General features: G+C 36.4%; 1 protein-coding gene across 1 annotated transcript in view; it reads left to right on the top strand.

Moving 5' to 3' along the window:
- DNM1L (dynamin 1 like) overlaps positions 1-11,784 on the top strand; it is a 33,287-nt gene extending 21,503 nt beyond the window's left edge. Inside the window, exons 8-16 of the mRNA XM_021706844.1 lie at positions 613-702; positions 2,148-2,240; positions 4,820-4,876; positions 5,572-5,649; positions 5,943-5,975; positions 8,055-8,231; positions 8,399-8,508; positions 10,766-10,925; positions 11,495-11,784. Of these exons, the coding sequence (XP_021562519.1) occupies positions 613-702; positions 2,148-2,240; positions 4,820-4,876; positions 5,572-5,649; positions 5,943-5,975; positions 8,055-8,231; positions 8,399-8,508; positions 10,766-10,925; positions 11,495-11,551 (855 nt within the window). The 3' untranslated portion in view covers positions 11,552-11,784. The remainder of the gene's footprint in view (positions 1-612; positions 703-2,147; positions 2,241-4,819; positions 4,877-5,571; positions 5,650-5,942; positions 5,976-8,054; positions 8,232-8,398; positions 8,509-10,765; positions 10,926-11,494) is intronic.
- Positions 11,785-13,362: the final 1,578 nt, after the last annotated feature.

Raw genomic sequence — 13,362 nt, 5'->3', positions numbered from 1 at the left:
CGCCTCAGCCTTCCAAGTAGCTGGAACTACAGGCGCGCGCTACCACGCCTGGCTGATTTTTGATTTTATTGTAGAGATGAGGTCTCGCCAAGTTGCCCAGGCGGGTCTCAAACCTGTGGGCTCAGGCAATCCTACTCACCTCAGCCTCCCAAGGCACGGATTACAGGCTGAACTACCGAGCCCGGCTGGTAATTCTATTTTTTAGTTCTTTGGGAAATCTCCAAACTGCCTTCCCCAGCGGCTGAACTATATCCCCACCAGTGTGGTATATGAATGTTCCCTTTCTCACCCCACCTCCCAGTCTAGCCAACTTCTGTTGTTTTCTGACTTTTTAATAATAGCCATTCTGGCTGATGTGATATGGTATCTCATTGTGGTTTTGATTTTCATGAATAAATTTAACTTCCAAATAGAATTCAGTATTTCAGTGATCATTTAGTGAAAGAAATTGATTATTAGCCTGGCATGGCATGTATCTATAATCCCAGCTTTGTGGGGCGATTTCTTGAACCCAAGGGTTTAAGTCCAGTCTGGGCAACGTAACAAGACCCCATCTCGACTTTAAAAGACAAAAAATGACTCCTACATTTTTCTTTTCTCCGTCACTTATAGGAATTATTACGGTTTCCTAAACTTCATGATGCCATAGTTGAAGTAGTGACTTGTCTTCTTCGTAAAAGGTTGCCTGTTACAAATGAAATGGTGAGCTACTATGTCACAAATCATCATTGTAATTACTATTAGTAAAAGTTTAAATTTTTGCTTGGCTGCTTTTTTATACAGCATTATGGATATTTTAGAGTTTAGAAAATAAGAAGTGAGTTTCAGTGTTACTTCAGAGGAAATTTTTCAATAATTCTGGTATAAAGTGCGTTTTCTTCATATTTCAATCACTGTTAGCCTGCAGACACAGATTTTCAAGAGAATGGAGTTACTGTTGAGGGTTGTGAATAGCTTTGCTCTGGTAATACTGATCTGAATGGAATATTAGTTCTATCTTTAGCATCAGTAAACTGAACCTTTATAGCACGCTCTTACTTTGAATATGAAGTACAGCTGGGTAATCTGGCCACTTCTACAGTTTGCTTGTTGATAACTTAATATAATATCATAGTTGCTTGGTACTATTCTGTGGGTTGCTGCTATCCACAAAAATAAAAATGCTGAAATTGGCAGAAATATGGGATAAGCATTTAAAATTGCCCTTATGCCTCTATTGGCTGGGTTTTTTGTTTATTGTTTTCTTTCTGATCACTAAAAGTGCATTTGGGTCCTTGGCTCAGGATGTTGAGCCCCAGTGGAGGTTTATTAAGAGTACAAAACCATCCTTAGAAGTACAGAATGTAAGTGCTGCTGCTTGATTGTTTCCTTAGCAAGGATAACCCCCAGATTCAAATGTCTAAGACTGAAGTTAGCTTCTCTTAGACTCTACTCACTGTTATCACAGATCATTGGAACTTCATTTGAATAGATCTTTTTCACCTAATTCTTGACCTGAGATTTGTCAGTACGGTGCAGATAACATGGCAAAAAGTTTAAGTTTACTTCTCTCTGTAGCACTTAGAAATTCTTTAGAGGCAAAGAAAATTAATTTCTGTTTTTATTTTTGGTTATTATCCTGTAAGGATTTTAAACTACGTATAATATTTTAACTTAGTGCTTCATAATTAAGCTGAATCAGTCATTATCTCAGGTCTTTCAGTCTATTCTTTACCCAAATAAAGTCAGCATTTTGAACTTAAGTCTGATTATGAACTGTTTTTTTATTGTTGAAATGAACTAAAAGTTTGATATGGAATAGTGGATGATTGGATGTTTTAATAGAAAGTTGCATAAAGTCTTGGAACTTAGATTTACATCAGGTAGGTGACTTTTCTAACAACAAAATATTTGTAATGACCTTAATGCCATTTTTCCCTCTTAGAAATGCAGTTTTAGATGCTGGGATGTAAATAATTTAAAAGCTGGAGCAAATTATTATTTGGCTTAAGTTTTGTCAGCTGGAGTATAATTATTGAGTATTTATTTAAGCATGTGTTTCCTGTACTTTTTTCGGTATTCTGTTTAGTAAGTTTTATATGTAAATTTCTCAAAGTAAAATTAGGTTGACATATTTTTGTATATAGCCTAACTTAATTTTTTTCTAGGTCCATAACTTAGTGGCAATTGAACTGGCATACATCAACACAAAACATCCAGATTTTGCTGATGCTTGTGGGCTAATGAACAATAATATAGAGGTAAACACAACGAAAACTTTTTTCACAGGTAGAAAAATCTGTTGTGACTCAATTGTATAAAACTTACTTAGCATGGGATATCTATAAAATAGATATGAGCTAGCCGGGTTCGGTGACTCAGCCTGTAATCCCGCGCCTTTGGGAGGCTGAGGTGAGTGGACTGCCTGAGCCTGCGGGTTTGAGATCCGCCTGGGCAACTTGGCGAGATCTCATCTCTACAATAAATCAAAAAATTAGCTGGGCATGGTAGCGTGTGCCTGTAGTTCTAGCTACTTGGAAGGCTGAGGCGGAAGGATCACCAGAGCCCAGCGGGTCGAGGCTGCGGTGGCCGGGGGAGCAGCCACTGCACTTCAGTCTGGGCAACAGTGAGACTCCAACTCAAAAAAAAAAAAAAAATAATAGATATGAGCTGTATTATTTCCTATTACATGCCAGGAAAATATGCTGAGGGCCATCACATTGTTTTCTTGAGTTCTTAAAGCCACCTGGAGGCATTATTCTTACTTTCTGCTTATAAAACTGAAATTCAGACAGAATCTGGGAATTCACTGATTTAGTATTGAAGGATTGCCTGGCTCTATTTCAGTGACTTGTAGTGTACTTAGGGGGAAGTGTGTCAAAAAGTGAGTGCTTAAAATTGTTTTCCTTTGGCTCTGAAAGCTGTGAAGGAAACATTCAAAAATTAAACAACTTGCCATAAATATGGAAAAAGCAGAGTGCTGTTTTCACCACTGCTGGGTGACTACATTTCATAATCTTTCTGTTTGATGATAATCTAACAAACTGCATAAGATCTCACATAGAGCTGGTGGATACAGCAATTTATCCAGATGCTATTTTTTTCTCTGTCACTTTTATCCAATAACAGTAAGTTTTTCTGCTACTCTCTAATCCAGTAAGACCTTAGAATCTCCAAATTACCCCTCCTGCTTGTGAGTAGAGAGAAAATTGTAAATATGGAATTTAGGGGTTGGAAGGGAGCCTGTATTATCAGCTTCAGCTCTTGTTAAAACAAATGAGGAGCCAGAGGCCCTCAGATGATAACAGCTATGCCTTTGTTGCTTATTTTGCAGGGTACTGTTACAGGAAACAAGCACCTTCTTCTTAGTAGGAAACTATTTTTTTGGTTATATAGCTGGTGATTCCCATTATCAGAAAAAATTCCAAAATGAATATATGAATAAGGCACTTTAGAACACTCAGGAAATAGACTAGATAAATTATGTTAAAAATTAGCACATAGACATTTCCTTAGTTCTTTTAATATTAAAACCAACATGATGAAAAACTTGTGTCTGGATCAGTTTTGTTATACTGATAAGGTCATATATGATAGATTTCAGATCAGTATTTCTCTGGTTTTAATGACTGTGCCAAATTCTTATTTAATCTTTACCACAATCCTATGAGGGTAGATAATATTAAACAGATTAAGACAGCACGGCTTAGAAAGAGTTGGTAATCTGTCCAGTTAACAAAGCAAGTAAGCCAGGTCTGCTTAGGGCCAGCTAAGGCCATTATAGGGTGAGGATTCCTGTTCTCTAAATTCCTTGCCTTTTGCTTTGTGTCCCTCTTCAAGATGTATATTTTTACATGCCTTTTAAAAGGTTGTTAGCATCTATATTTTTATCATCTGCTATGTTTATATATATATTTGGATAATCTCCCATGAGAAAATTGAATTGGGTCAAGTTTCTCTCACAAAAAATTCTAACATATAAATCATCATGATGAAGCACTGTCAACATATACCTTTTTGCAAGTTTGAGAGTATTCATGAAATACTTTCTGCTTAGGAACAGTTTTAACTTTATTTAACTTAGATGCTTTTCTGCTGTATTTGATGCTGCCTGTGGGAAGACCATCAACATTTACACCTTTCTATATCTTCATAATCTTGTACCTGTCATAATGTTTGGATATAGCAGGTGCTCAGGATGAATGTAAAAGCTTCTTTAACTTTGTACCAGTTACTTTGATAATATTAGCAAATTAGAATAGTGGGCAGCTGATCAGTCTGTTAAATAGCCAGGTTACAGAAAGGACTATCAGTTGTCAATGCTATATATTGGAGATAGTTTAGGATAAAGAAAACATATCATTTTTATAGGATAACCTCAACCACAGGTATTTCTTCAAAGTATGGTTTTGGGTTTGGGAGCTCTGATTTTAACACAGAATATGCAAGTGAAAGTGCCAGATTCAAATGGCATGCTGAAGACTTCTGTTCCACATTTATGCAGGGGCAGTTTAAATTAATGTTTCTTAACTTAGTGGAAAAAAGAGAGAAGAGTTGGTCTGTTGTCCCGCATTTGAGAATCACCAGTATCGGGAGCCATACTGACATTGTATTGTATCCCTCAGGTGTGTTGGGGCAGAAAAAAAAGATTGAGAAGCATTGGGTTAAATGATTTCTTATTTGTTTTAAAATATGATAATTATGTCATGAGTCCCAACAGTGAGAGGATATATCTGTAAGTTATTCCACACCTTTCAATTCAGATGAACTTTTTTTTTTAGTAGGCACATATCTCAGTATTCTGATAGTCACTTTTGTTTTCCTTGGGTGTGTTTTATAGGAACAAAGGAGAAACAGGTTAGCAAGAGAACTGCCGTCAGCTGTATCCCGAGACAAGGTAAAAAAAAAAAATAATGTTTTAAAGCATATTCCCAATACCCAAAGATGGATTGGTGAGTCTCAGAATATTATTCAGTTTTAGGAGTAATTTTTCTTTCCCTTCCTTTAATACTCCATTGGAACCATTTAATTGTTTGAGTAAAAGGTATGCAAGTTTAAAATAGGCTTTGAGTAATTTAAAATGACTGTATTTTGAATGCACTGGAATAGATGATTAAAGGTGGCTTTTAAGCATCAAGACTTATTTCTTTTAAAGTTCAGTCAGTAACTTTATCAACTTGGTAAAATTAGTTGAAATGAGTAATGACTTTATTGTAATAAGAGGGTTTAGTGGAGAGACAATATGCACATAACAGAGGTTTTAATAATCAGTAATACCGATAATGGTTTTAATATTGCAGCGTGCACATAAAAATCTGTTACCTGGAATTCTTTGCCAGAAAAGAATCTTTTCAAACATCAAAAACAAATGTGAAGCTTTTGGATTTGGATTTTTCTTACGTATTCACCATTTAACAAAGGTGACAGTGGTACAGGAAGTAAGGCAGACTAAACAATTTTATCTCCTATGGTTTTATTTTTCATGTTACTTTACTACCTCATAGCAAAAGGGAAAAATTCACATTTATAGAATGTTTCTGAATGCATTCTTGGCATCCTTGATTTTTTTTCCCCTGCATTTTTTGCCTTTAGTCTTCTAAAGTTCCAAGTGCTTTGGCACCTGCCTCCCAGGAGCCCTCCCCTGCTGCTTCTGCTGAGGCTGATGGCAAGGTCTGTTCTGATTCTTATTCTAAGCCTGCATGCCTAGTGCAACATAATCTTCTGGAAACAGTACAATGAATAGAAGAATATTAATATGAATATTGTGCTAAGGTCAGATAATTTTAGTTTAATTTTTAAATTTTGTAACTATATATTGTTGACATGCTTTTGCTTGCAATATAGAAGATGCACACAGAAAAATAAGTAATTTAAAGAGGAAATTATCCTTCACTTTGAATTGCAAGCCATTGGTATTTAAATTTTGCTTGTTAAATTGCATGTTTTAACATGTCTCTTAACAGTTAATTCAGGACAGCAGAAGAGAAACTAAAAATGTGAGTCTCTTCCTCAGAATGGAAATGTTGGTACCTTTGGTTCTCACTGAAACACTGTCTTTAAAACCATTGAAGAATCTGTCTGTACAGTGGCATCTATCTCTTGTTGTCTGTATTATGTTCTTAATGTTCCTTTTTTCTAACCCATGGAAAATGGCATGAATGCTAGTTTTAACATTGTTTAACAAGTAACTCTAATAGGCTTTCCCACTGTTTTCTGTTACCTTCAAGAATAGTTTTGAATTTGGTATTTTGGTAGGGAATTAAGATTTCAGCGATGGAAATTGTACTTTTGGACATTTCCTCTTTAAAGATTTTGAGATCTGTTCAGTACTAATGGATAATCCTCTAATGCTTCTTTCTTATGCTTTCCATTAGTTTGTACTTGTCACCCTATATATATCTTCACATGTGTTTCAAAAGCTTAAGCAAATTTAAAACACATAGGGGAACTGTGAGAGTTTGAGACTGTCAACTCTTAATAACCTTTTTTTGAGAACATTAAGTAATGTATATTCAGACTCATTCCTGTTTCTAGATTTTCTGCCATTTAGCTCCTTTCCTTCCTTATTGACCAGATTTAAGGTTCTGAACCTTAAAAAAAGCCTTATAAATGTCTTATTGTCTCTTAGCCCACTGCACTCAGATATTAGGAAACCACCTAAATCACTGAACAAGTTTTATTTTATTCATGGCATCACGTTGAATGTACTCACTCTTTAAGATTTCATTTGATATGTCATTCATGTATAGTTAACAAGCATTTAAAAATGTAACTACTGTTTTAAAATTAATGTAAAGTTTAAATATACTGCCTACATTTAGATGTAGCACACCTTAACCAACACACTGAAGACAGATTTTGGCAAGTATTTCGATTCAGAATGATAGAAGAACTGCCGTTTTTCTAACAATTGCCATAATGCTCTTCTATTTATATAATCCATTTTTAGATTGTAAGATCTTAAAGAGCACCTAAAAAAAAATCTCATAAATGCTGATGAGTTATCTGTTTTTCCCATGATCACAAACAGCCATCTTTGTTTTTCACAAGTCACGACTCTAACGGATATCCTACAAAATAAGGTGTAAAAGCACTTGTGATTAGTGATATCACTAGATTTCTTTCAGCGGATCCTTTCTTAGGAGTATAGACATGGCCAGGCACAGTGGCTCATGCCTGTAATCCCAGCACTTTGGGAGGTGCAGGCGAGGGGATTGCCTGAGCCCACGGGTTTGAGACCAGCCTGGGAAACTTGGCGAGACCTTGTCTCTACAATAAACCAAAAAATTAGCTGGGCATGGTGGTGCACGCCTGTAGTTCCAGCTACCTGGGAGGCTGAGGTGGAAGGATTGCATGAGCCCAGCAGATAGAGGCAGCAGTGGCTATGAGTGTGCCACTGCACTCAGCCTTGGCAACAGAGTAAGCCTCTGACTCAAAAAAAAAAAAAGTATAGACATTGAGGAAATTTATGTTGTGTTTATGTGACATTCCACAGTTAAGGCAATTTATAGTGGCTGTCAGCTTAAGAATACGGAGTATAGTCATACTCTTTTTATTAAAGAGATTTCACTTTTACCTTATGGCATTTTTGTTGACTACTAGGAATGTAAACTAAATTGAGAAATAGATAAACTCATAAGTTCATAGAACTCTGGAGAGAGTTCAACAGTGATTACTTTGAAGTTTACTTCTTAAGATTACTCTGAAGAAATTAAACTGCTTATACGTTATTTTAATGAGTGATTTTGTTTTTAAGGGCAGGTTATACTTTTTCTGAATTCTAGTGTTGAAGAGGTAGGAGAAGAGGAAAAGTTTTGAAAAGTTAGCAAATGGCAAGAAGAAAAAAGGAACTAAATAGAACCTAAGTTGGCTGAAGTCTAGCAAACACCTCACAACCTCTTATTTAGATAGCCTAGGGTACCAGTTATACTACAAGCTATCTCTTTCTGACCCCATTTTCTGTCCAGATGGGTATTGGATGTGTGTTTTTTACTATTGTCAAAGAAAATGAACTTTGTTTCGTTAAGGTCAGATATGGTATGGTTGGTATAGGTTTTGGAACATGTTTTCTCCAGGTTGCATCTGGAGGTGGTGGGATTGGAGATGGTGTTCCAGAACCAACAACAGGCAACTGGAGAGGAATGCTGAAAACTTCAAAAGCTGAAGAGTTATTAGCTGAAGAAAAATCAAAACCACTTCCAATCATGCCAGCCAGTCCACAAAAAGGCCATGCTGTGAATCTGCTGGATGTGGTAAGCTGTGCGAATTGGGTTTAGGTCTGATAAGATGGCCACATTAGTAGGAAAACACTTCCAAAGACAAAGGAACTATCTCAAAAATGTGTTTCACTTCTGAATGTTAAATGTTGCCATTTCAAATGTCACAAAAGTAATATTTTCCCTGTCTAACTTGCATTTAGCCAGTTCCTGTTGCACGAAAATTATCTGCTCGGGAACAGCGAGATTGTGAGGTTATTGAACGACTCATCAAATCATATTTTCTCATTGTCAGAAAGAATATTCAAGACAGGTTAGTATTGCTTAATATAAATCACAGACCATAATACTGCTGGTGACTCCAGGATCTGTTTTGAAAATACATGTGTTCTTAAAATTTTATTATATTTTATTTTAAAGATGTGGGGTATAATTCAGGATTAGGTATACAAGTGGACATCATACAGGTAAAGTTTGGGCCTCCTTTTGGTCTTCACTTTGCCTGGTTTGAGATCAGGTACGCTTATTGATGTTGTGTTCCCACCTCCACTCCGGCAGTAACCCACTACTGCCAATCCCTTTCTTATAGTATTTTGATAATTGTTTGGGGGTCTGCTTATTAGTGAGAACATGTGGTACTCTGTTGTTCCTGTGATAGATCATTGAATATTATAGACTCTAAATCCATCTAAGTTGCTGCGAAGTCTCTATTCTTAAAATTTTAGATTAGTTTTTATTCTCAATTAAGTGGATTCTCTGAGTCGCTGGGTAATTGTTGCACATAATTTGTTAACATAGAATGACTAGGACCTGATGTATCAGCTAGAAAAAGCTATTTAAAAATAAGAGATATTCTTTTGTTCTGTCTGGCTGCCATATTCTTAGTTATGTCAGAAAATGTTTATCGTAATTTAGTAGTTTCATTAATTATTTTGGCTATTAACACTGACTTGCGTTCTTAATTATTTTATTTGGTGTTCCAAAGTATCAAAATAAATGTCTTTCATACTAGCATATATGTATATGTTTTCATTCTATCAAAATGTTTTTTCATGTATCCACTGTCCTAATGTTCTTTCTCCTGCATTTTGTCTGTAATGTCATTTCATGAAGTAACAGGGAGAATGCAAATTTAGTTGTGCAAAGTGATCTAACTCTGTTAGAAAATTTTCTGTATCCATTATGTGGTAATCTGTTAGTGGGTAACATAAATTTTATTGCACAGAGGAATAAAAAGGTTTAAAAAAGTAGCCTATTACACTTCATATTGAAGTAAATGATTTTGTAAAATCATTCATTTTTTTGCTTGTAGAATTTTTATCTTGTAGCTTGTAGTAGAAATAATAATTCTTAAAGACATAATTCAGGTTTGAGTGCAGTGGTTCATGCCTGTGTAATCTCAGTACTTCGGGAGGCAGAGGTGGGAGGATAGCTCGAGACCAGGAGTTTGAGACTGGCCAAGGAAGCACAGAGAGACCTCTCCTCTATAAAATTAGAATATACATGCATTTCTCGGGTACATGATGGTGTGTACCTGTCCTAGCTACTTGGAAGGCGAGGCAAAACCTGAGCCCAGGAGGTGGAGGCTGCAGTGAGTTGTGATTATGCCACAGTACTACTACAGCCTGGGTGAGAGTGAGACCCCAACTCAAAAATATATTACAAAGTCCACTCTCTTTTAAGTGTACTTGTATGACAGAACTGTGCAGTGCTCACCATTATCTCGTTCTATAACATTTCCCATAAGGAAATTCTGTACCCATTAGCAATGGCTTGCCCTCCCTCCCCTCCAAACTATGGTCTCTATGGATTTGCCTATTCTGGACATTTTCTGTGGCCTTTTGTGCCTGGCTTCTTTCATTTATGATGTTTTTAAGATCCATCTAAACTGCAGCATGAATCAGTGAATAGTCATGTGTTGCATAGTGACATTTTGGTCAACAACAGCCTGCATATATGATGGTAATCCCATAAGGTTATAACAATATATTTTACTGCACTTTTTCTGTGTTTAGATACACAAGTACTTGCCATTCTTATAACTGCCTACAGTATTCAGAAGTCACTTGCTGTACAGGTTTGTAGCCTTGGAGCAATAGGCTACACTATCTAACCTAGGTGTGTAGTATAGCTGGCTATACCGTCTAGGTTTATGCAGTACACTCCAAGATGTCTCCACAATGGAATAGCCTAATGGTGTATTCTTCAGAATATATATATCCCTGTTGTTAAGTGACACATGACTACTTATTCGTTTTTACGGTTAAATAATAGTAGATTACATAGATACAGTTTTTGGCTATTTTGGATAATGTTCATTGCAGAGTTTTGATATAAGGGAATTATAATGATAAATAAGATGAAAGAAGGTAAAATATCAAGAACAATGGCTTTTCTTAACGTTTGATTATGATTAAGCAAAAAAATCTGAAGTGTAATCATGCCATTAAGGAAATATCCAAAGTAGTACAGTGTTCTTATTTAACTTTGTTTTATGAGGTCAGCATGTAAGTCTACAAATTTAAAAGAAGAATTTTGCCAAAATTTCATAATTTGGTTTTGTTTTGCAGCGTGCCAAAGGCAGTAATGCATTTTTTGGTTAATCACGTGAAAGACACTCTTCAGAGTGAGTTAGTAGGCCAACTATATAAGTCATCCTTATTGGATGATCTTCTTACTGAATCTGAAGACATGGCACAGCGTAGGAAAGAAGCAGCTGATATGCTAAAGGTACTGTGGATTTTTTTTTCTATTTTTATGCCTGGGCAGTAGATATAAACATACTTATACAGTTTAAAATGCACTCTGATTCTTGGATATATATAGTCTTTATATAATAGCTAGGTTTTTAGCCAGGCTTGGTGGCTCAGCCTATAATTCCGCGCCTTGGGAGGCCGAGGTGAGTGAATTGCCTGAGCCTGCGAGTTCAAGACCCACCTGGGTAACTTGGCGAGACCTCATCTCTCCAATAAATCAAAAAAATTAGCCGGGTGTGGTAGCATGCGCCTGTAGTTCCAGCTACTTGGAAGGCTGAGGCGGAAGGATCACCAGAGCCCAGCAGGTGAGGCTGTGGTGGCTGGGAGCAGCCACTGCACTCCAGTCTGGGTGACGGAGTGAGACTCCAACTCAAAAAAAAAAAAAAAGTTAGGTTTTTTTCAGTTGTTTCTTGGTTAGATTCTAATTCCAGAAATGATATTGGTTAGTATAAATCTACTAAAAATTGGAGAAATTATTCCACATAATTCAGATTAATTTCATAACTTAATAAGTATTTAAAATTTTTATTTCCTTTAATGCAGGCATTACAAGGAGCCAGTCAAATTATTGCTGAAATCCGAGAGACTCATCTTTGGTGAAGAGAACTATATAATACTGAGACTCTGTTGATCTGCAACTTGCTAGTTACTGCCTACCTGAGTAGAATTTTATTATTTATGGACTCCTGTGTATTACAATGGTATGAATCTGCTCATGTGAAGACTGGCTATAAACTGAAAAGTGTACTCTGTATTACAGAACAAATCACACATTTAATCCAAATAATAAATGGCTGTTTCTAAAGTTTCCTAGTATATATAAAATACATCAAGTCTGTCTTGTGGCAGTTTCATTTGAACCTAAAAAGAACTGTTAATGTTCTAGTTGTACAAAGCAGTTTGCCTGTGGATAAGATGACCTGTGTAATCTTGTTAGTAGTATTAAAGCTGCTGCCATAGTCCTACAAGAAGAAAGCACCAAGACACCATTTCATATGACTATAATGCATGTACTATTTAAACTGATTTGGCTTTGAAAGATGTGGGTTGGCAGATTCCTCACATGGTTCCTGTAGTTCACCTGTCCTTCAGTTTACAGTTTTTTTGAGCTTCTCTGTAGTCTTTGCTGTGTTATTAAGAAAGCTGAAGCCAGGCTCGGTGGCTCAGCCTGTAATCCCACGCTTTGGGAGGCTGAGGTGAGTGGATTGCTTGAGCCTGCGGGTTTGAGACCGCCTGGGCACTTGCAAGACCTCATCTCTACAATAAATAAAAAATCAGCCGGGCGTGGTAGCACAAGCCTGTAATTCCAGCTACTCGGAAGGCTGAAGTAGAAGTATCGCCCGGACAGTGAGACTCCAACTCAAAAAAAAAAAGAAAGAAAGCTGAATACACAAGAGGATCTGTAGCACTGACATAGATGTGGTGTGCATACTGTGTAGTTAAGCCCTTCCGCTTCTGGGTCCATTGGCCCTAGTGGATCACAAATTAGAACATGCTTCTATTCTTTCTTAAACCTGAAAACATGAATTATAATTTCTGCATTAAAAACAACCATCTAGACTGCACAGTAACAATGGCCAGTCCCTTTTAGTTTTAGAAGATCCAATGATGACCTAAATTCCCCATAATTTGCAAATAGTAGTAGTAGTAATTAAGATACATCTTTAAAACGAGGCACTTGCACCAGGCTCCAAGATTCACTTAGAGGTGGGACTTAAACCAATCTACTCTCTGTTTTAGTTGCTTCACACTAAGAGTACATTGGAATACTCTACAAATACTGATGGAGTTTTGTTATTTCAAGAAAACATTTGGATACACACACTCCTACAGGTTTATAGACGAATTGCAACCGGGGTGAGGTTTATAACATACACTATTTTTATTAAGATTCCCCAGGTGATTCTTGGTATGAACTACATAAATTTTAAGATATGGGCAGAAATCCTTAAGACATAGCTCCACTGTTAACAGGTAACACATTAAGTAGAGTATATATGACAGATATTAAAATTTCTTTTCAGGTTACGACCAGATATTTATGAAGGACTACTGGCAGGGAAAATGTGATGTTACCTTTAGCTTACAGTACCCACTTACTAAGAAACAGCAGGCTCACCAACTGATCTCAAACATAAAACCCCAATCAGTCGGATATGATATGGTACTACTTTGAATCTGTTGACAGTACTATCTTGGCAGAGAATACACACTACCAAACATTGGCTAGCACACTCAAAAATCACTCTGTCATCATTAAGCATTAATTTTGAAGTTATAGCCACTCATAATTTACTTTTTTTTCAAATGGTAAATCAGATGACTACCATTCTTCTGAATTTATAAGGAAAAAACAAAACTACAATGCATCTTTCTCCAGCACATCAAACAGATTTCAAATTGAAAATATC

The sequence above is a fragment of the Carlito syrichta genome, unplaced genomic scaffold, assembly GCF_000164805.1.
Source record: "Carlito syrichta isolate Samal-C Ts95f unplaced genomic scaffold, Tarsius_syrichta-2.0.1 Scaffold316039, whole genome shotgun sequence".
Taxonomy (NCBI): Eukaryota; Metazoa; Chordata; class Mammalia; order Primates; family Tarsiidae; genus Carlito; species Carlito syrichta.
This window is presented reverse-complemented; position numbering and strand designations above follow the sequence as displayed.